The sequence below is a fragment of the Giraffa tippelskirchi genome, chromosome 11, assembly GCF_054371585.1.
Source record: "Giraffa tippelskirchi isolate mGirTip1 chromosome 11, T2T-mGirTip1v1.2.pri, whole genome shotgun sequence".
NCBI classification, from domain to species: domain Eukaryota; kingdom Metazoa; phylum Chordata; class Mammalia; order Artiodactyla; family Giraffidae; genus Giraffa; species Giraffa tippelskirchi.
The window spans coordinates 106,823,797-106,847,944 of record NC_137285.1 but is presented as its reverse complement, the minus strand read 5'-3'; the positions used below and the strand labels follow the sequence as shown (position 1 = coordinate 106,847,944).

General features: G+C 48.8%; 1 protein-coding gene across 3 annotated transcripts in view; it reads right to left on the bottom strand.

The window, feature by feature from the left end:
- The window catches only part of SORL1 (sortilin related receptor 1), a 164,536-nt gene extending 146,129 nt beyond the window's left edge, over window positions 1-18,407 (bottom strand). The window contains exon 1 of one of the 3 annotated variants that reach the window (XM_081541638.1): window positions 18,312-18,407. Coding sequence is in view for 1 of the 3 variants with exons in the window: in XM_081541636.1 (XP_081397762.1) it covers window positions 17,238-17,513 (276 nt within the window). In the remaining 2 variants the exon portion in view is untranslated. Of the gene's footprint in view, window positions 1-17,237; window positions 17,953-18,311 lie in introns of those variants that run through there. The other 2 variants (XM_081541637.1, XM_081541636.1) reach the window with 2 other exon arrangements.
- Window positions 18,408-24,148: the final 5,741 nt, after the last annotated feature.

Below are 24,148 nucleotides of genomic sequence, written 5' to 3'. Positions count from 1 at the left end.
GAAAGAGATCAAGCCAACACAGGAATTAGGACCCAGGATGAGTGACGGCCATCATCATTCTAAAGGAAGACTCTCGGGACTTCCCTGGTGGTCCAAACAGTCACTCCTAAAGGAAATCAACCCTGAATATTCATTGGAAGGACCGATGCTGAAGTTGAAGCTTCAATACTTTGGCCACCTGACGACGTGAAGAGCCGACTCACTAGAAAAGACCCTGATGCTGGGAAAGATGGAAGGCGGGAGGAGAAGAGAATGACAGAGGACAAGATGGTTGGATGGCATCACTGACTCAAAGGACATGAGTTTGAGCAAACTCCAGGAGATGGCAGAGGACAGGGAAGCCTGGTGTGCTGCAGTCCACGGGGTCACAAAGAGTTGGACATGACCTAGTGATTGAACAAATAAATAAAAGAAACAATGGTTCAGACTCCATGCTTCCACAGCAAGGGGTATAGATTCAACCTCTAGTCAGGGACCTAAGATCCTGCAAGCCACACAGCATGTTCAATAAAGAAAAGGAAAAAAAATAATAATAATAAAGCAAGACTCTCTCCACAACTGTAACTCAGAAATGCCTAAAATGCTTACACCTGGAGCATGGGGCCAGGATGGCTTGTATTTCCCCCTCTGCTGATTCCACCAGATTCACTTCCCGAAGAAGAAACACTAGTCCCCTGCCATTTGGTATTAGCCAGACTGCAAAAAAAAAACATCATCTTCTCAGGCTCTCATTGGCATAACTAATTATTTGGGTTATTTTGTCCTTTGTGAAATCAACGTCTGGTTCCTCTCATCCTTACTCCACACATGAGACATGCACTTGTCAGATCTGAAACCAAAACACTGAAGCATCTTCCTCATTTAAAAAAGGGGCACAAGCCAGAAAGACCACATCCTTGCCAACCCCTGTCCAGACTGGTTCTCTCTGGCCTAGAGGTGATGTTGCTTATCCTTAGCTTGTAACAAGGAAGACCAAAGGAAAAACATCAGCTTTAGTCAGTTATGAAGTATTCCAAGTAAGGAAATATTTTCCAGTACTCCACAGAAATGACCTTTGGCTTACTGCAAACAGTAGTTTCTGGATCTTGTAAACCAGTAAAACGCAGATGAACTAGGCAGGCCAACAGAGGGCTGGTCGGCCACCTCTATTTGGCCAGGTAAGGACAAAACAAAACAGCCACTGTGCCAAGGGCATGGCTGGCTGGTCTCTGGATCTCCTGAGGACACAGCAGACTGTTGCCCAGGGCTTACGATGGGGCATGGCGCCCACAGGGCCCCATTTTCCCTCCCTACCCGCAGAATGCATTTAGGACCCGAGTCCCAGAGAAGAATGGGGCCACAAGACAGCAGGAGCCCGAATCCCTGAGGAAAAGGTCCTCCGCTCATCTTGAAATTCTCATAATCAGGAAATGCATTCACCCCACTGAGCTCCTGGAACTCACCTGTTACATGGCCACCCCTCACCCAAGCAATACAGCTACCATCTAGAATCACCGTCATGGTTCAAAGCAAGGACGTTTTAACACTGAAAACTGAGGACAGAGAGACTCTCAGAACCAAGAACAGTTTTTTATGAGAGGCTTTGCTTTATGGAAAGCTAACTCCATTCCTCTTATTTTTCCCATTTCACCCGTCACTGATGGACAGTTCAAGGGCTGGCATTCTGGCACACCATTTCACCCCTTATGGGTGGGAACAGCCAACCGATGACCATACTCACAAAAATTCTGAGAGCTAGTGTGAACGTTCAGGACAAAGCCCCCAAAATCCGGAGCAGGAGCAATGCCTGGGAGAAGCCTATTCCACCAGCCCCTTCAACCGTGGCTTGTCTCAGGAACATGGAAGAGACCAACCTTCTGGACTCCGACGGATCTCTGCACAGTTCACCTGCACACTTCCCCACGCCCCTCTTCACCCCGACCTCCTAGACTGATGCAAAAGTACACGCCTGAGATGATGGGCGCTCCCAGCTGTCTTCCCATCAAGGGTCTAAGCAGAAAACCCTCCGCTCCCCTCCCCCACCACCCACAGCGGCCTTCTCCTTTCCCTCCCCCCCCCCACAGCCCACTCCTCGAGATGCTCTCTCTCAGGAGTCCCAGGGGAGAAGGGAAACACCTGTGTCACCAACTTGCCTGACAGAATAACAAAGGAGCTAATCCTTCACCACCCTGCTTCAGGTCTTAAACACCTGCATCAAATTTGATCCAGGATCCAGGCTCTTGGAAAATAGGTGAAATGAGGCCTCTTTAAATGAAAAGATATTTTTCTTTTAAGGAAAATATGTCATTCCAAAACGTTCCTTCTGACTTCCAGAGAGGTAAGTCCAAGCAAACATCGGCAGAGATGTGCAAAGAAAAAAAGAGAAATAAGTAAATTCCTTAGCTCAGGGTATGCAAGGGGGAAGCAGCTAAGGGAGTCTCCACCAGCCACAGAGGCCTTCTCCCAGCCCACCCTCTCCCCTTCTCTCCTGCCGGCCCTCGCCTCTCGGAAAAATCTGAAAGCATCTACAGATCAGAAGAAACCCACCAGCGCAGGAGCCCTGGGAATTTGGGCTAACGGCCTTCTCCCTCCAAAACATCCTCACCCTTAGAACCAGAGGGAAATAAACAGATGATTTATGCAAACGTCAATACGATCAAGGATTTGGAGCCTGAAAAAAAATCACTAAGTTCATCCAGGGTCTGGCATAAGAAAGCCCAGAAACGCTGCACTGGGGGCAACCTCCCAACAGCCCCTCAGGCAGGTTCATAATCAAATATCGCTCGGAACAGGTTACAAAGCCTACAGTGATCAGAGCGGGCTCGAGGTCTGAGCACAACTTGCACAAGTCTTTCTGCTCAGAGGACATGAGATTTACGGGGCCCCTGAACCAATCCTAGGAGAGGTGAAGGGGTAAGAGCAGCACAAAGGAGGCATCTGAACATCCAAGGGCTTTCTGACAAAGGAAGCCGAGAAGGTGAGCCTGCTGAAAGACCTTAAATAAAAAAAAAAAGATTTTATTAAATATCCCTTTCATTCCTAACAGCGGACTGTAAAAGTGCAGTTAGGTGGAGAGAAAAAAAGAAAAAAAAATCTCAGGCAAGGAACAGCTTGCCCAAAGGCCACCAGGCAACTCACACAAACAGCTCAGCGTCTTCCCTTGGCCAGATGTCGGCATGGGCACCTCCTGGTCAGAGAAGTAACTCTCTGGGGAGCCGCCACCTGGCTGAGGCTGACCCCCACCACACCCCCCATGCATATTCCCCCAGCAAAGAGCAGAGTCAGCTGTGGGAGTCCACCACCAGGCAGGCTGGCACATTCATTAAGGCAAAGACATCATTGTGCTCCCTGGTCTCTTTCCTCCTCTCCTTCTCCCCTTGGTGTTCGTTCTTCCGGCCCCTCCCCAGGGGAAAGGGAAGCGGTCAAAGCAGGCTGTCCATGGAAAGTGACCAGGCAACCAGAGGTCCAGAGTAGCCCCTTCTCCTTCCCCTGTGATCATAGCACCCACAGGTGTCCAGGCTGGATCCCCACACTGTACGGGTGGTTGCTGGCTTGCTGAGGTCCTTTTCCATCCCCAGGGATTTTCCTCCTGGCCTCAGCCCCTGAGATTCCCCATCATGCCCAGCCCTCTGGGTGCAGCTGCAGGCTTCCCTACATCCCGCTCACTCCGCTTAGCCTTGCTCACTGAGTCCCACAGACCACATGAAGAGGGGTGGGCACACAGGGCCCCGGGAGACGCTGGTCTGGGAGGGAGTGAGGGCGAGTGGGAGGGTGGCTTTTCCAGAACGTAACCTTGATGTGCAGTCAGTTGCAACTACCACCCCAGGGCGTGAACAACCTTCCCTCTCCCATCTCCAGCTCACAGGGCGTAGCTGGCGCTTGATAAATGAGCCACAATTAATTGGAGCCATAAAAAGCAGCGGGGAGGGAGCCCTGCGCCTCCCCTCAGAAGGCGAACAGGGAAATCGCAAGCCACAGAGGTCTGGGCACAGAGGAACTGCCTCATGAACAACAAAGAGTTTGAGGCATGGGGTTAAGGCCTCTGCTAAGATCACAGGCAGGTCATTAAGAGTCAAGATGGCCCCCGAGAGGTCTCCTGGTTCAGGGGTCCAATACCCAGTGAGCTGAAAATCAGCAACACCAGAGAAACCCCTGACCTACTGATGCAGAACCCTCCGAGTGGAGCCCAGGAATCGGTATTTTTTAAAGACATACCCCTCGTGTCTCTAATGCAGCTTATTCGGGGAACGAGGAAATCTAGTTCATTCCCCTTCCTCTGGCAGAAACTGGGGCTTAAATGACAGTGGCTAGAAGGAGCACTCTTTTTCTGCAGGTTTGTCTTTGGGTATCTTGCATGCGTGCTCAGTTACTCAGTCGTGTTTGACTCTTTGCGACCCTATGGGCTGTAGCTCACCAGGCTCCTCTGTCCATGGGATTCTCCAGGCAAGAATACTGGGGTGGGTTGCCATGCCCTCCTCCAAGGGATCTTCCCGACCCAGGGATCAAACCCACATCTACATCTCCTGCATTGGCAAGTGAGTTCTTTATCACTGTGCCACCTTGGGTATCTTGGGTAGTTGGTAAAACTGTATGATCTATTGATATGTGCCCCAACGTGGACGAACCTCAGAAACAATATGTTAACTGAAGGAAGCCAAACACAAAAGGTCACATATGACATGATCCCATTTATATAAAATATCCAGAACAGGTAAATCCATAGAGACAGCCTGGTGGTTGCTAGGGGGAGCGGGGAATAGGTAGTAGCTGTTTAACGGGGAAGAGGTTTTACTCTGGATGAAAATGGTTTAGAACCAGAGGTGGTGGCTGCACAGCACTGTGAATGTACAAAAAGCCACCAAATTGAATCATTCCCTTTAAAATGGTTACTCTCATGTTACATGAATTTCATCTCCATTTTTTAAAAAGCCTCTGTCTATGACCTGCAAAGAACATCACACTTCTCAAGTGCTGATTCAATACCTAAGAGCTCCCACTCATAAGAAACGCTCATTTCTTGTCATGTCAAGCCTTCATGCTACTGAAATATGCAGCTCAAGTGAGTCATAGGGGAGGCAGGCTGAGGAGTGGGTCTCTGGCCAAGGCAATCCTTCAAAATGCTGTCAGCGGCATCTGCAAAGCCACAGCATCCTTGCAGGCCTTCTCCCTGCTCCCTGGTCCCTGGCTGGAGAAAGGGCCACAGGCTCAGGGCTAGCATCCACTTCCAAACTCCCAACAGTTATCACCTGGGTCCTCGACATCCCACACATCATCTCGGTCTCTGGGCAGGCCTGGATGCTCCAAAGAGGTTATGTGTTTTGCTTCATTATTCAGAGAGGGGAAAGAAGCTGCTGCCGCCCAAGCCCCAGGCTCTGGGTTATTATAAATAGAAGGAGGACGAATAAACTGCATAAACTGCTTGTTGTGTGAAGGCAGGACTCACTTATATGCCCCAAGGCTCCAAAGGGACTAGGTATCCTTTGGGGCTCTTTAGTCACTTCTCATCTGTCTACCCAGAACACTTCTGGAGGAAATCAGAGTGACAAGCCTGATGAGTAGTAAGAAATTCACAATAAAACCCACCAAGATCTGTACAGTCATTGAGTCTTACTCAAAAGGACGGGGGGCCTTAATGGAATGGGTCTGACACCATCTCCATTCATTTCTTCTGCCATTACGTCTCTCAAATCGGTCAAACCCGAAGATCAGGATGTCCCAGACACCCACGGCCGGCCGGCCTCACCACTCCTACACAGCTTCTTCCCAGAACATAGGACGAGGAGGACAAATAAGGCAGTCTGGCTCATTCCTCTGCCTCACTAGCAGTGAAATACAGAGAAGCATTTTAAAAATTCTACAGTGAAGTATAAAGCAAATATCCTGTCCTTCAACTCCGAGGACAGAGGCAGCTACTAAATCCTCAGAACTGCAGGACAGGCCTGAGGAAACCAAAGACAGACACCCGAGGTCCAAGAATAACAAGGTTCCTCCAACCGTCCGTTTGCACGACCTAAATGCTGGTTATGCAAATCGGCCCTCCACCTTTCGAGACTGTGTCCCCACTATATTTAGTAAGCTCATTTTCCTCCCTGGACTCTCCACCTCAGAAGGAGAGCTGAAATCTAGTTTAATTGCTCCCTGCAGAGAAGCCCTGTCCTGGCCTCTTCGCTCACTCATCTGACTTTTCTCAGTGATGCTTCAGCCAGAGAACTACTTCACTGATCAGCACAGGCTGCCCATTTCACAGACCAGGAAACAAAGGGAAAATGACCTCGAACTAAAAACTTAGCATTTCTCTATAATCTCCTGAACCAGAGTCATGAGCTGTCTTTAGATTACTTATATGCCTCCTCCTGACTTACAGTATCAGTTCAGAGAGACTTTATTCTGATAGATCTTTGGCAAGCAGAATCCACCCGCTGCTGACCTCTACCTGCCACTCCCTCCTGGGGAAGCCCCCTTTGTCATTTAGCAAATAGCTGGCTCTGCTGTTCTGGGAGGGCTCCCTGTAAAACAAAAGAACCTGTGAAAAATCTCTTTGTCATGAAAATAATCGCCCCTTAATTCACCAGCTGGCAAGTAAGAAAAAAAAAAAAGAAAATATCCAGGCCAGAAGAAACCTCGGGGAACATCTAAACCTCTTCCACACCGTGCAGATGGGGTTAAACCCAAAGATTTAGAGCTGGGGTTTCCATCCATCTGCCTTAAAACTCGGGGGCGCAGACACTGAGGGCACAGCAAGCCCCTCACCGTCTGCTGGACACCCTGAGCCAGTGTTAGTCGTTCAGTCGTGTCTGACTCTTTGCAACCCCATGGAGCCCTCCAGGCTCCTCAGTCCATGGAATTCTCCAGGCACGAACACTGGAGTGGGTTGCCATTCTCTTCTCTAGAGGATCTTCCAGACCCAGGAATCGAACTTGTGTCTCCTGCACTGCTGGTGGATTCTTTACCATCTGAGCCACCAAGGAAGCCCAGAACTAGGACCAGCCTTAAATCATGATTCACCTCTATAGGATGGTTCCAGAGTATCCCCTTTCCTTGACTCTCCTCTTCGGCTCTACGGCTTCACCATAAATAGCCCCCCACCTCATTCATTCAGTAAATACTTATTGAGCACTTGCTCCACATCAGATGCCACAAGAGGTGTTAAGAAATCAACAGACTTCTAGGTCTTGCCTTGTGGCTCTCAAATCATTAGGGGAAACAAACATCAAACAGTTAATTTCATGAATAATGCTTCCAGTTGTTAAATGGGGGGAGGGCATTACCAAGTGCAGGGCTGCACTGAAGACAGGACCCCCCAGTGGATGCCAAAAGGATGAAGAAGGAGGAGTCCCGGCAAAGAAGATGGAGACCAGAGAAGAGAGACTGAGAGGAAGAACAGGGCAAAAGCCAAGGACCGGGAGGGACCCACAACTTGACAAGTTTGAAAAGTTAAAAGAAAATTCATAGAGCCAGAAGAGCCAAGGAATGGGTGGAATTATACGAGATCTCTTGGGTTTTTAAAGGGGAACAAAAGAGATCGCGGCCACCATTCCCCTGGCTGAAAGCAAGGCCTTCACTGGAATATTTACAAAAGGCAAAGACCGTAAAGTTGAGACAAATCAGAGACTTGGGTTTGAATCTTGGTCTCTATGATTGACCAGCTGGGGATGTCCCTTTGCCTTTTGGAGCCTCAAGATACTCATCTGTGAAATGAGCAGAATAATAAGGCTGTAAGATGCGTGACACCACAGACCAGTGGAAAGTTCTACTTAAACCACCACCACCATAACGGCAACAGCCACACAATTCAGGGTCTCTATGACTGCCAGAAAGGCAGGGACATCCATCTGCCCACCAGCCCATCCACAGAAGGTGCCTGGGGATACTTTTGCTTTCTTACCGAAGGAGGGAAAACTCACTGTGTAGACACGAATTGGAGGAGCTCTGCAGGGCAAAAGGTATTCTTTGGCAAACTGCGTTTCTTAGGGATGTCAAAAAGTGGAAAGACAAACTTATGATAAAATAAAAATATGTGCTGGGTTTTTTTTAATGTATGGATGTCTTTCATTAAGATTTAGTCTTGAACAGTGATCCTGCTACTAGTCCTCCCCAGAAAAGAAATAAAGAGTTCTTTTCATATTGCTAAAATAATAATAAGGCTTGCCTTCCCAATTTCACAGGGCTGCTTTAAGATTCAAATGAGATGATATCCATGCATATATTTCATAAACTTCAAAATGCTGAAACATGTCCTCTTGTTACTAGTATGGTCTTTATACCGAAATAAACCATTCTTCACAAAATGACAACACATAGAAAACTAATGTGACATTGCAGGAGACACAGATTTGATTCCTGATCTGGGAAGATCAAACATGCCACAAGGCAGTTAAGCCCGTGGGCCACAAGGCAGTTAAGCCCGTGGGCCACAACTATTGAGCCCCACCACCCTAGAGCCTGCGCTCTGCAACAAGAGAAGCCACTGCAATGAGAAGTCAGTGCACCGCAACGAGAGAGTAGCCTCACTCGCCACAACTAGTGAAAGCCCTCTCACAGCAGCAAAGACTCAGCGCAGCCAAAAATAAAAACAAACAAATAAAATTTTTAAAAAACTACTGTGCGCATGACCAGGTCTGGAACACTGAGGCCTAAGAGCGGGAAGCAATGACATACCTACCCTGATGAGACACTGCATGTCTGGGTCAAGCTCAGAAGCCAATCATGGCCAAGCTCTGCATTCAGGCAGCCTTCTCCTCACTCCACACCTGAGATCCACAACCTGGAGAAACCGAAGTTCCAGTTCCCAAAGTTCCAAGGAACCAATGCAGACATGACACTGATTTCTACCACTTTCCTGGCTCCAAGAATAAAGCATTTACATTACATGCCAGAACCAAATGCCTCAAGACCTCACCTTGCATGAGTGCTAAGTTACTTCAGTCCTGACCAACTCTTTGCGCTCCCACGGATTGTAGCCAGCCAGGCTCCTCTGTCCATGGGATTCTCCAGGCAAGGATACTAGAGTGGGTTGCCGTGCCCTCCTCCAGGGGATCTTCCCGACCCAGGGATCAAACCCATGTCTCCTGAGGCTCCTGCATTGCAGGCCGATTCTTTGCCGCTGAACCACCAGGAAAGCCCGACCTCACCTTACCTGTGGCTTAAACCCCACAGCAAGGCTGACCTCTGTCACGTGAGATGCCTCTGGTACCAGGAGGGCAAGCAGAAGCCCCTGGGGCAACTCCCCACCCCCAGCTTAACTCCCCAACCCTGTGATGACGGCCCTTTCTCCTCCACCCAGCTCTCCACATCTACTGCTAAATTCTTCCCTCTCAAGGACGGAGGAGGCCTTGTCTCTGCAGGAACCCCAGCATCACCTCCAGCAGTAGCTCGCCTTGCCAAATCCAGCAAACCATGAGCATGGTTAACTACAGGATTTTTTTAAAGAACTCCTCAGTTGAGAGAGCTTCAGGGAACTAAATATATACAGATGAGGTAAGTCATAGGTACACAGTCTCATGTTACTCGATTAATTGAGCACAGGTTTAAAACATTTCAAGTTTCTTCCACACCCTCCCCCAGCCTCACAGCCCCTCACCCATCTCTGTCTGCTGCTGTCCCCACCCTCTGCCATCGGCAGGGTCCTTTGGGGGGACCTTGGGGCAGGTCTTGTCCCCAGGCTCCTGGGGTAGACCCACATGAAGTGTCTTGCCTCTTTCCTCTGGGCTAACATAGAAACAGAGTCCTTTACTATCTGGGCCCCTACCCCATGTGGGGCTCATCTCGAAGGCACCCACATGAGGCTCTCCAGAGAGGGTCCCTAAACTGGCTTTACTCCCAGCATTGTTTTTAAACCCCACCCCTCCAAGCTCCAGCACATCATCCCAGCTTCTCCCCATTTCTTCTGGGTACAGAGGTTTCCCGTGAGTGAGAAATTTCACCCTGACACTATTCGGCTTCCCAGCCCATCAAAGTAGGCTGGCTCTCACCTCAGTCCCAACTAACACATTAAAATCTCCATTCACCCCACTCCCTGGCTCAAACCCTCACTTATTTTATGTCAGAAGCACCCCATCTGCCTTCCCCGCTTTGATCCAGTGCTTTGGGGGGCAGAGGGTTTCTGCTCAACAGACTAGTCTCTTTTCTAAATAAAAGAAGCAATGTTGCTTACCTTCCTCACTTTAGAAAAAAAAAGGAAAGGAACAATAAACCACATGGTGGCCCCTACAAGGCACAAAACACAGATGATATAAGCACATCTTTTTATTGTCCTTGTCTACCGCTCCGATGTGGGATGCAATCACATCAGCCTGCCTTTCTGAGAATTCGTAGCAGTGTTTTTAATCTAATTCAGGGAACTGGAGATAAATCATAGTGAAGGGTCCCGATTTGCTGAGTTGAGTAGAGGCAGCGGCAGTGACAGGCAGGGTTAGAGGGCGGGGACGGGGGTAGGAGGGTCCCCACCTAGGCCGTGATGAAGACCACACGCCCGATGTTTGTCTTTGTGCTGGCCTGCAGGGCTGCAGGGATGAAGACAGACCTGGCTGCATTGGGGCAAAACAAGGCGAGTCCGGGAAGCAGAGGGCAGGGGTGGGGAGGTGGCCCCCAGTTCAGGCATCATTACTGCTTTCTTGGCTCAACCAGCCGGGGCCACGTGGGCTGCTGTGTGGGCAAAGCCACAGCAAAAGCGAAGACACACAGGTCAGCCTTCAGCGCCCAGGTCCCCAGTGGGAGGAAACATCTGCACACAGGCTGACGCTAAGGTGAACAGGACACCCCAGGGCACCCTCCACCACAGCCAGCTGCTGTACCCCTACCGCGGAAAGAAAAGCCAGGGTCTCCTGACACTCACCCTGGCTGCCAGCAGCCACCAAAACCTCAGGTTCAGACAGCAGCCCTCAACCCTCGCTTTCCCTCCCCTGCTCATGGCGGAAACAAAGACCAGCCTTGCGGTGCCTACAGCTGCTCCCTGGGTGAGGCAGTGACCACAGTGGGAAAGGGGGCCTCATACCACCGGGGAAAGCTATGCCATCCATGGGCCACACGCAGCCATTCAAACTTAAATTTAACTTGATTAAAATTCAACGAAAGGAAAATAACTTCAATTCTTCAGTCATCCTAACCACATTTCAAGCGCTCAAGCCCCACAGATGGCTCATGGACACCCTGACCAGCTCAGATACAAAATATTTCCATTATGGCAGGAAGATCCATCAAAGAGAAGACCTGACATGAGGCCAAGAAGATAAAGTCTTCCAGCTCCTGGCTGGTAGCAGTGACATGACCATGGATGTTACCATTATGATTGACAATTACCCAGTGGACAACAGAATTTTGTAATTATTTTTAACTCCCTGTGGGGTCACGGCTGCAAAAGTTAAGTAACTTATGAGGTCCTATTTTTATGGAACCCATTCCAAAATGCTCAATGCGTGCTTCATGTTACAATAAAAAAATCTTAGGGTTTCACAATAACATGGGATGAAACTCAAATCCCACCTCAAAGCCCACCTGCCTTCTCTGATTTATAGCACCATCAGCCACTTCAATGCTAGAAGGCTGCCCATGCCACTTCTTTGAAGGCCCAAGGTCCACAGGTCAATAAACCAATAAATTAGGTCGAAATTAACTGCGGCTCATTTTAAACTGAAGGAAATTGATTTTTGCATCTACGTGGTTGGACTGAATACGCCATGTGCCGACGGATTCTGGCCTGAGAATGCCCAGAAAGGTTCTGTACTCGACAAAGAGGATGGCTCAGCCCTGCAGCCCAGACCACTTCTGCTGAAATACTGATCCCTGAATATTCAAACCAAAATGCAGTGAGTTCTTTCCTTTCCATCATACCCAAACCTAAAAAAAAGATGGAGGAAAGGTTATTACAATACCTCAGCTTTAATATATTTCTGTGCAGTCAACTCTCAAATTATTTGCATCTGAATTATTGTCAAAATTTCTAAACTCCAAACTGGCTTTCCCTAACACATGTATGCCAGCCGTTTTGCATATCAACTGCTCAAAGAATACAAGCTCATTTTAATATGCACCTAAGCAAACTTTAATTAGGAAAGTAAACTGATGCTTTAAAAGACTAAATAAACAAATAGCAAAGGCAAATAAGCTACTTTGGGGATTACCTGCTCTCCAGATTATTTGCAAGCTCCTGTGTCTGTCCATTACAGCTGACAGTATGATGCTCGGTTCCATGGATCCCTGGCCCTGGGATTAAACAACGACACTACAAAGATGGCAGTCATCTCTTAAGGAGGAAAATCCAAAATATGACAAATGAAATGTTCCTACAACATCCATCTTTTGCTTGGGGATGCTCATTGCTGTTAGAATCTGCCTCCCCGGATCCCAGGTCTCAAAGCAATTTATTAAGCATACTATTAACTCCACTTTACAGAATTTAAAGAAAACATTCTCCAAAAGAAAACAACTTAAAGCCAAGATCCATGATCTCTATATTCTGATGCTCTCACACACGTGAGCTCTACATCTCCAGGGAACTGCCCTCCAGCACCTTTCCAAATGACAAGGCTACAGAATGCTGCTCTCCTGGCCTCGGCCCACAGGAACCCTCCAAGTGGAATGGTATTTTCTACCCTGGCCTGGAGTAAAAGTACAATCCATTTTATACTAGGACACTTCAGGTAACTCCCCTCCTATTGACAGTCATAATGCCATAAATATACTTTGGAGCTAATGTCATTACTGATGATATTAGGGGCTACGGATGAGAGAAAGCCTTTCAAGTTTCATGTCCATATGCTATATATACATAGAACGTTTTTGGAAGGACACACAGAAAACTGATGACCGTGGGTGTCCACTGGGAAGGGACACCAGGTGAATGGGGACACAGGAGGGAAGGAACTGTACTTCTCACTATACACTCTTCTGAACAAATACTGTTTTGCAAACACGCGTTACCTACTGAAGGCTAAATAACCAGACTAGATGGCTTGTTATTTCACCCCTTTCATTCTCCATCTCCTCGCTCCCCTTCCCTGTCCCTTTTCCTCCCATTCATTCCACCTCTTGAAGCCTCCATCGACCATGCCCCAAGAAAGGCAAGCTGTTAAACAGTGGCCAGAGACCGAGGCAAGAACTGTGCCCAAGACGAGATGCCAAGCAAGACCAGGAAGTCTTTCAAGGTCACACCCTTTATCAAGCCAACCCAACACGCTAAGGAACTCTTCAGCTATGTAGAAGCAGCCAACCTGACACCACAAAGGCTTTGCCTTCTCATCTTTTGGAAGCATACAGGTCAAATGTCCTAACTTCAGAATCAACCAGCCAATTCTTTCCCAAGCAAGTGTATCATACAAGAATCTACCCCAAAGAGATCTAAAGCTACACAGTCTTCCATCCCCCAAAGGAGGCTCTTTGTCTCAGGTCCTTGTACTGTAACAGACACTTTATTTTCAGTCTCAAATCAGGACACTGAATACTCCCTGGCCTCTAAAAAGCAGGAATTATGAAGAGAGAGCTCATTGGGAGAAAAATAAACCTGTAAATCCTGTTAGGCTTTGTGCTTCATTCCAAAGGCTTTTTCCCCAAAACAATACCATTAGCGTTACCATGATAGCCCTAAATGGGAGCATTCTGCCCAACAGAATTGCAGCTCTTCGTTCAAAATAAACCCCCAGAAAAGCACAGGAAAATCAGGGCTCCCCAACCCACATTCTGAGCCAACTCACTTCCACTCTCCATTTGTGGCCTCACCACAGTCCTCCTTATAAATACCTTTTCTATAACTTGGATGTGCTTCCTACCCTCCAGGCCTTTCACCTTCCAGATGGGCAGCTGGTCCACAAATATTCATTAAGGGCCTCCCAAGTGCCAGGAACACAGAGGAGAGGCTTGATCCATGCCCTCAAGGAGCAAACTGGGAGATAAAACAGTCACACAAGCAATTAGAACACAAGACAGTCAGTGCTGTAACCAAGCTCAAAAGAACTCTTCCCACCAGAGCCTGGGAATACTAAGAGACATTCCTTGGATGCTGAAAAATGGAATAGGGGTTTTGCAGGCAAACAGAGAAACCAGGGAAGAATATTGGAGGCAGAGGAAAAAGCAGGTGGCATAGAGGCATGGAGCTGACGTGAAATCAGGAAGGAACCCAGTGTGCCAAGAATGTTGGAATCCCCCTTCTTGGATCTGGCCTGTTTTAGAAGAAGCACAACTAAACCTAGTTTACTCCAAAGGTTAGCAGCACCAAAGGAAAAGAATGACACTGACTCCAACACAGGACTCCTCCTCAGATGCAAAAGCCCTCTGGATCCCCTCCCTGAAGCCGGCAGCCTGAACATCACCGCAGCCTGAACATCACCCCGGGGGTCTTTTTCCATCAGGCAGCTTCTGCTTCTAGCCCTGATCTGTGGTGCCCAGCATCCCTTCAAATGTACTCAAAGGTCAGAGGGTGAGAAGCTGCAGAGTGTCTGAGCCCACTGACCCTTTATCACTGCATCTCCCATGCCTTCCATGTCAAACAACCCACTCACACCCCACTGGAGAGTTGTGGCCAGTTTATCATGTCCCTGTTTCCTTGTCCCTGTCTGGTACATTTCCTTGCCTGTACATTTATTTGCATCTGTTTTATCTGCTCCTTAGATTCTAAATTTTCTGAAAGCAGTGATGAAAACTCCCCCTGCCCCTTCATATGCACTCCATCCTTACATAGAATAGTACTGAATTCAACTGACACTACAGAAAAATTTAAAGTGTGGGGGTTGGGGGGAGTATTTATACTCTCACTTTAATGAGAACTGGCTTAAGGCTAGAAGCAGAATGTGTTAGTTGCTCAGTCGTGTCCGACTCTTTGTGACCCCATGGACTGTAGCCCGCCAGGCTCCTCTGTCCATGGAATTCTCCAGGCACTAATACTGGAGTGGTAGGTAGCCATTTCCCTCTCCAGGGGATCTTCCCAACCCAGGGATCAAACCCAGATCTCCTGCCCTGCAGGTAGATTCTTTACCATCTGTGCCACCAGGGATCTAATTTATAGTCTGCATCCTGACCCTTTTGAGCATGAACACAGCACTTTTCATACCCAACACGGACAACTTCTAAACCAGGTCTGTCCCAGGGAAAAAAAGAGGCAAGTGGTCATCTTTACTTGAAAGATCCTTCCAAAGAGTCCTGAGGCCCTTCAGAGCTCCAAGACGGACAGGCCAAACCCCTTCAGCCCCTGATTCCTGTGCTTGGAGTCTGAAGGGTCTACACCAGGCAGTGCTTGTAGCAGAAAGCCCAGGAAGTCCTTCCTTCAATCTAACTCAGATCCTTACAGATTCAAGTTAATCCCACTTTTATTAACCTCAGGGCAAGCAAGAACAAAGGCACAGGGAGGCAGCCCCAGAGAAGACAAAACACTGCTCTGGGTCTTCACCCTTGATAGGAATTCCTCATTAAGAGTTCCACAGCTAGTTCTCCATCCTTCCACGGAAACAAATTCAATAAGGCGGACTCAGAAACATGAAAGCCGAAGGTTTTTTAGTCACTCCTATGGAGAACACAGTTTAACTTGTCCCAAATCCCCAGGAGCTTTTACAAATGGCACCTGCGTGCATATTTTTGCCTCCAGGACGTTCACCAGCAGCCCAATCTATAGTTGTGGGGGACCTGAGATCCAGAAGGGATCGTCTTCCGTTGCTCCGCATTCCCAGACCCCAGAAACCTGACTCAAGCCCACAGGAGAGCTGGCCTGATGGGAAGACTCAGGGAACAAGGGAGCCTCTCTCTCTCCCTCTCCCATCCACCATCAGGATGCTGGTGTCCCTGTGGAGAGCAAGGACCCTGCTGACTTCTTTCAGTAATACAAAAAAGAAGTTTCAGAAGGGAGTGGAGAGGGCAGCAAGGATCTGGACCCTCGGGAGAGCCACAAAGGCAAGCTCCAGCAGCCCATGCCCACCAGCCGTTATATGCCCGCTGGCACATGCTCTTGCCCTAGGACTGGTGGTGTATGGAAGTCAAATGCTCCCATCCTCAAACCTCCTCCCAAGCCCTTTTCTTACCAATACATTTTTCTTTAGAAAGAAGTTATTTAAGAAGCACTGTATCAAGAGTGGGCGACTATTTGATCTCTCAAAGATCAGTGAGACAATGCAGACAAAAACTAAAGAGCCAGCAACCCTGCCCCACATGACCTTGGGCTAGTCACTTCACCTTTCCCGGCTCTGGTGGCTTCATCATCAAAATGACACAATAGAGAGAGATGGTTTATAATGTTCTTCCGGCTCCAAAGGTTGAACATTAAACTCTGTATATTTCCTGAAGAAATGGCTAAAGGAAAATCAGCGAAGAGATGCAGAATTCAGACCAATCTTTTAATTTCTACTTGGAAGGGAACATTTTGACTCTAGAAATCACGTAATTGACCACCTCCACTATTTCCACTTCTCTTCCCCCACTGACCTGCCAGCTTTGTTAATGTCAATCTCAACCACAGGACTGTGAGTCTCCTGAGGCAATAACACGGACAAATTAATTTTGCCAACGCTGATTCTAGCCCACAAACTCGGTTTGCAATTGCCAACAGTAAAGTCCAGCCATAAAAGTGAAATTCATGTTCCTCATGATCTAATAAGCCCATTGCCTAGATAGAAATAAATCATCTGCTGAATAATAATACCCACCAAACTCCTGCAGTTTTTCAAATCCCCAAGTGTCATGATATTCCTGTCCAACATAAAATCAGTATTTTGAAAGGGAGAGGATGGATAGAACCTCACCGCCCCCCAATCACCAGGAAAAAAAGAATTCAGCACTTACACACACACACCTCTTGTTTGACTATATGCCCCGAGTCAAGATTTCAGGTTTGCCCACCTTAATTGTGGTTTAAAACGGTAAGTGCGGAAACCCTCTCCTCTGACTGTTCTGGGTAAACGTACTGCAACTGCAGGGTGCTCGCCTCCGCTGCTAACTGATGGTACAAGAAAGAAAGCCCGTTTTCTATCTACGTGTAAAATGAAGCTGCACCCCTCCGATACCTGCCAGAACTCCACTGGAGAGCACACAGCCTGGGGAAACAGTGCACCCCGCGAGTGCCCTGGAATCCGTTTGCTAAAATCGTCAGGAAGAAGGAAAGATCAAGGCGATTCAAGTGCTGACGGTTGTACTCCTGTGTGCGGAGGGGAGAAAAACAAACGCCAGCCGGGAAGTCCCCAGCGGTGCCTGCACCTGGGAGGCGACAGCTAAGGATGGATGCGGGGGTGCGGCGGTGCAGGGAGAAGAGAGAGCCGGAGGGAAGGCGAGGGCCGACCGCTCACCTGTCCGTACACCTGGATGGGCTCCTGCTGTAGAGCAGCGCTCCGTCTCCTCCGGAGCGGCTTCTCGTCCGCCCCCCGGGGCGCCCCGCGCGCCCCCAGCCGCAGCTCGAGCGGGTCGCCCCGCACCACGAGGAAGCCCCGGTCCTGGGGCCCAGGCCCGCGGCCGCCGTGCAGCGTCTGCGGCCAGATCTGCCCGACAGCCCCGGGGGGCAGCAGCGCGATCAGGACGAAGAGGAAGGGGAGTCGCGACTCCCTCCTGCTGCTCCGTGTCGCCATGTTCGGGCGAACGCGACCGCAGGTGGCGCCGCCGCCAGGAGAGAATGTGCAGCGCGAGGCCGGGACGCCGGCCGGGCCGGGGCCGCGCGCGCCGCTCCCGGGGCTCCAGGCCGCCCCGCTGCGCCCGCCGCCGCCGCCGGGTCCCGCTCGGCTCGGCGCGGCGCCGTCACGTGGGACGCTCGCCGCCGCGGCCCCTTCGCGCACTTTCTCCACTGCGGCCCCTCCCCCGCGCGGCGATGGGGAAGTCAAGGCAGCGGGCGCGCGGCCCGGGCCCCCGGGGGGCGTTCCTCGTCGCCCGTGAGACCTGCGGCAAGTGGGAGTCGCGTGGGGCTCGCCGGTCCTCCCTGGAGTTCTCGCCTCCTCTGCTGGGTCGGGTCCAGGTCTCCTTTCCCGACTGCACAGCTCCGGGTCCCGCCACGCGAACACCTCGTCCGCCCCCTGTCGCGTCCCCACCTCCGAGGGAGCGTGGGGAATCCGAGAACATTAGCGCGGAGAACGCGGCGCGCACGTTCGAGTCCAGATGAGCCCGCCCCCATGGTGCAACTCACACAGTTTCAATTACTCTGGGCACCAAACTCGAACTAAACTGCCCCTGCCCGGAACACAGTAAATATACTCCTGGCACAGAGGCCTTAAAAACAAGGATAGTCAGACAAGAGACTCGCCACACCTAAACAGTCACCTAGTTAGTTACACAGTGGTTCCTTGCACACAGAAGACCTGCGCGGGACACACAGCCCCGGCACAGTGGCTTCCTTGTGACCCCCGCCTGGGTGACCGAGCACCAAACCATCCTACCTAAGCCCCCAAACCTGTGCACACACCCCAGACCCTTCAGCCCACAGCCAACGCTGTTACAGGTCCTCTTCCTAGGGTGGGTAAAGCCTTGCCACTGGGGGCGGAGGGGCAGACACCGGAGAGTCGGGAGGACACATTTTAAATTAACCCTCCATGCAGCTGGAGGATCCAAGACTCTGTTCAAAGCACAAGGAGATAAACGGCAGGGCGGAGGCAAACCCAAGGTCAGTATTTGTCTGCAGGTTTGTGGGAGCCACCAAGGCCTATCTTCTGTTTCATTTTATGTTTCGCTGTGCTCTGGACTCAGACCCTGGTTCTTGATAAGACAAAAGAAGCAGGGCTGAAGGAGAGACTTCCAGAGTTTCATGCAAGCCCTTGAGAGGCTGAGAGGGAGGAGAGGATGGTCATTTCAGTGCCCCCAAAATGCTCATGGTCCTGCCCCTGCCCTCCAGTTAGCTTAGCTCATCCTCTTCCCCTACCTAGCGTCACCCCTGGGGACAACCCACCCAAAGAGGGACAGCCTTTCCTTGCCTCCCTAAATCCAGCCTTCTACCCCCCTCTCGTACCCCATGCCAGACTCTCTGGGGACCTGGGGTCAGATTCTTTAGTCCCCAGCTTCCTCTCACCCCTTCCTTTCTCCCCCAGTCTTTCTATTCATCTCACCATAATCATAGAACCACCTAGTTCTCCCCCACCAAACAAATCACCGATCCTCTGAGAAAGCCACAGATTCACTGCCAGCTCCAACTCCCCATCTGGACCAGCGCTGTCTGGTCAGTATCACCGGAACAGGCATGGACCACTCTGTGGCCTTAGGCCAGAAGCAAAGACACATCAACACCTATTTAACCCCGAAGCGAAAATGAGAGGAACAGGGCTAGAGTCAGAACATCCTGCAGGAGTTTCAGTTGTTGTTTATTTCAACATACATTTGATGAGAGCCTTTTCTATAAGAGTGAATGTCAGAGTCCCAGCAGAAAACATGTGTCCCTTAAGTGTGGATTTGAAGATGGAAAGCTGCTTTTCCCACGAAAACTGTTGGCTTCAGGTGCAAAAGGCAATTTGCAGGGAAGGATTGGTAGAGCAGGGCCAGCTACTTGCTGATTTGGATTTGGATTTGCAGCATGGATGCTGGAGAACTGGCAGGAATGATCAAACATGGATAATTTGCTCCTTGAAAGCCCTCCTCTGTAATCATTATGTACCTTCCACACTGTTCTAAGGTGGATAATCAGCAAACCCTGAGACCGTGTGAGCCTCATAACCACACTACCTCTCCAACTGAACGTCAGTTTTCTCATCTGCAAAATAAGGATCTTAATTTCTGCTTATCCACACAGATATGCTGATAGCATCAGAGGAGATAATGTAAGTGAAGTAACATTGCCATGCAAATTGTGAAGACCCCAGATAGAAGTACTGTACACAGGTGGCATTAGAGATATACATTCTAGTCCTGCTTTGCAAGTAAGTTACTGTGTGATTTTTGTTCTTGATCATCTGGTCTCTCTGGGCATTGGTGTCTTCATATGTGAAATGAAAAGAGACCTTATAGCCCTGACCATTCCCCACCCCTTCAGGACCTCCACATGGGCACAAGATGGGCACAGCCACAGGCCACGGCTGACTTTTGCAATTGACCGGGATGTTCCTCCTAGCTTCAAAACCGGATCTTGGTTGTAAACAAGCCTCCACTTCCTCCATGCCTCCAAAACAACATCCGTATTGGGGTGGGAAAGTAGATGGAGAGAATGGAGGATCCCCATCCCACTCCACCCCAACTTGCATGGCCTTTGTCTCCATGCTGCTCCACACCAGGAGGAAAACCAAGATGCATGGGAGTTTTACACTAGACTTGTTACTGTGTATAAAAAGGTCTTGAGCCTGGGATCAGACTTTATTTTTATTATTTATTTACTTTGGGCTGTGCTGGGTCTTTATTGGGCTTCCCTGATAGCTCAATTGGTAAAAAGAATTTGTCTGCAATGCGGGAGACCTGGGTTTGATCCCCAAGCTGGGAAGATCCCCTGGAGGAGGGAAAGGCTACCCACTCCAGTATTCTGGCCTGGAGAATTCCATGGATTGTATTCCATGGGTCTTTGTTGCTCCATGGTCTTTCTCTGTTTGTGGCAAGTGGAGGTCACTCTTTATTTGCAGTGCATGGGCTTCTCATTGCAGTGGCTTCTCTTGTTGCAGATAACGGGCGCTAGAAACTCAGGCTCAATAGTTGTAGCGCTCAGGCTTAGTTGCCCCACAACATGTGGGATCTTCCCCTTCCCAGATCAGGGATTGAACCTGTGTCCCCTGTATCAGCAGGTGGAGTCTTTACCACCAGGGAAGCTCCAGGGTCAGCCTTTAAACTGCACTCCTCTGTCCTTCTGCCCCACCCAGGCCGTCCTAAAATAGAGCTGAAGACGGGGCTAAGGAAAGATCACACAGAGGTCACCAGAGTCCCACATCTTTATCCAGATGGAGTCACTGTTAACATAGCAACAAGGACAGCCACAAAGAAGGAAGAAAAACTCCCAAAGCCTAACTGGACTTTTTTCTGTTCCCTCTCTCTCTCCTCCTGGCCTTCCCTAATGCTGGCATCTGGCATCTCACCCTCCCTCCCTGCCCAGCCCCTGGCCTAGCCAACTTCCGTGCATCCTTCAGGTTCCAAGAGACCTCTGGACTAGCCTAGGTTATGCCACATTGCTTAGATAGAGGCCCTAAGTCTCTTGCAATCTTCGGTACTTTCTCTCTGGTCTCATTACTTATTTAACCTCATTTTCCTCTCAAACTGTTACCAAGTCCACCGAGAAGATGGCAGACTAGTGTCTCAAAATAACTATCTTAGCTATTAGGGTCTGGTTACTAGTTATCTTTTACAGAACACAAAGGTGGAGGAAGTGAGGATTTAAAAAAAGCCATTAATCTTACAAACATCTCCTGAAATGGCCAGCCTTGAGGTGAGGATATGTACATTTCTTTTTTCTTGTACCCATTCACAGGTGGACAGGATCAGGATGACTCCCTTAACAAAGGCACTTTGGTTTAACCTTCAAAAAGAGGGGCTGGGTTCCCTGTGGCAGGCCATTATGTACAGACAGTATCCTTTCAGTGAACAAAAGCAACAGGGGGCAAAGTTTAAAGTAAAAGGAACAGATCCAACTTGTAGTCAAATTTTTTTCTAGGTGGGTAGGTGGTAAAGAATCTGCCTGCCCACTGTTTACAATAGCTAGAAAACGGAAGCAACCTAGATGTCCCTCGGCAGACAACTAGATAAGGAAGATGTGGTACATATACACAATGGAATATTAGCTATAAAAAAAGAACACATTTGAGTCAGTTCTAATGAGGTGGATGAAACTGGAGCCTATTATGCAGAGTGAAGTAAGTCAGAAAGAGAAACACCAATACAATATATTAACACATATATATGGAATTTAGGAAGACAGTAACAATGATCATATACGCAAGGCAGCAAAAGAGACACAGGTGTAAAGAACAGACTTTTAGACTTTGTGGGAGAAGGTGAGGGTGGGATGATTTGAGAGAATAGCATTGAAACATGTATGTTACCATATGTAAAATAGACGACCAGTGCAAGTTGGATGCATGAAGCCGGGCACTCAAAGTCAGTGCTCTGGAACAACCCAGAAGGATGGGGTGAGGAGGGAGGTGGGAGGGGGTTCAGGATGAGGGACACATGTACACCCATGGCTGATTCATGCTGATGTATGGCAAAAACCATCACAATATTGTAAAGTAATTATCCTCAAATTAAAATAACTAAATAAATTAAAATTAAAAAAAAGAATCTGCCTGCCAATGTAGGGGACACAGGAGATGTGAATTCGATCTCTGGGTCGAGAAGATCTCCTGCAGTAGGAAATGACAACCCACTCCAGTATTCTTGCCTAGGATATCCCATGAACACATGGACAAAGGAGCCTGGCAGGCTCCAGTCTGTGGGGGTCACATGACCTAGCAACTAAACAACAACATAACATAGCAAAACTATAAGCAGTAAGAGGGCAAAACCAGGTTCATCTTACTCAATGTCTATGCTTCCAGTGCTTGTATGATTCTTGCATATAGTGGGTACCCAGTGACGTTTATAGAACGTCTGTATCAATGAAAAGAGTTCAAGAAGACACCCTGTGCCTCGTGGTGAGGGTTAGGGAGTGGTAAGGAGCAGATGTGATTGTGACGGAGGAAACTGACAGAACAGGCTCTGTCTTGAATGCAGGACTCCATCTTGGGCCGGACTGTGGACTTTGAGCTATATGCCCAGTATCTATAGAAACGACATACCGACTGGAAAACCAGGCCCCCGGAAGGAAGAGCCCCAGTGCTTGTACCTAGGCTCTCGGTCACCGAAAAGAATACCCTAATTATCTGTGTAATCAAGTAGAATCATACATTCTATTATGCTTATTGGGGTATGGCCTCAGGCCTATTGATAATTGTCCACTGTTAACTACCTAGGGTTAAGGCATATGAATCACAAGTTCAGACTAGTTTCAGGGAATGTGGGGAGGTGGGTTTGGGCACATACACTTAGGGTATATAAGGTTTTCACAAAAACTGGTCGGGGCCTTGGCTAAGAGGAGACTCTTCCTTGGGCCCACCGGTATAATAAACTGCACTCCACTATCTGCGTTGTCCTTCTGAGTGAGTTTGTTTTCCGGAACGCGTGGCTACAACAATTGAATATCAGAACTTGACCACCATCTGCCCTCCACCACTTCTTTCTCTCAAAGCTGCCGGACCTAAGTCACAACCAGACTTCTGAGTTGCTGAAGCACAAAAGGGACCCCCCCATCCAGTGCCCAGAGTGGTGAACTTTATTCCCACTTCCGTATCATTTTGGTCAAGTAACTACCATTTACCTCACCAGTCAGGGTGAGCTAGAAATACCTTCCGACCCCAAAGAAATAACTTTCCTGCTGTTGCCAAAAATGCCTCTAGTTAAGGCACAGTCTAGGATAACTGATGAGGTTTAAAATACAGATGCACCCAGAGCATAGAACAAGTAACTTAAAGACTGTCACTGTTGTTGTTGTTTTTAATTTTAAATTTATTTTTTAATTGAAGGATAATTGGTTTTACGGAATTGTGTTGGTTTCTGCCAAACATCAACATGAATCAGCCATAGGTATACAAATATCCCCTCCCTCTTGAACCTCCCTCCCACTTCCCTCCGCATCTCACCCCTGTAGGCTGTTACCGAACCCCAGTTTGAGATGGGATATATGGAGAGAGTAACGCGGAAACTTACGCTACCATATGTAAAATAAATGGCCAATGGGGATTTGCTGTATGACGCAGACTGTCACTCTTGAATATATTAAATTCAAAGAGGAGGTTCTGAAAATAGTTGTAACTTACTTTCACACAGCAGTGATTTCTATTTGCATTACAACAGCATTGTCTAACAGATTTCCTCTCAAAGCACCCCTTTAGACGGGGCGGGGTGGGGGGGAAGCATTTTGTAGATTTGGGGGATTAAGGCTCAGAAGGAAGGACTTGCCCAGAGTCACATAGTTTATAAGGTTTAGATTCAAACTGAGGTTCTCTGACTTTTTCTACCGCATCTGATACCTCCCTTAGGAAGAGAGAAGAGCTGGTGTTTCAAGTCCTGGATGGAGCAGGGCAGTGAGAGCCAGGACAGAAAGGAGAAGACAGTTGCCCAAGTCCCCACCTCTTGCACAGCTCAGCCCTGCGTGAACCCTCCGTAAACCAGCACTGTCCTGCCGCACCCCTACCCCAGGCGCCTTGCCGAGGCATAGTGCTAAAGTAGACAGTAATATTACAGAGCTCATGAGTCAAATTCTGTTTTTCCCTGCTTT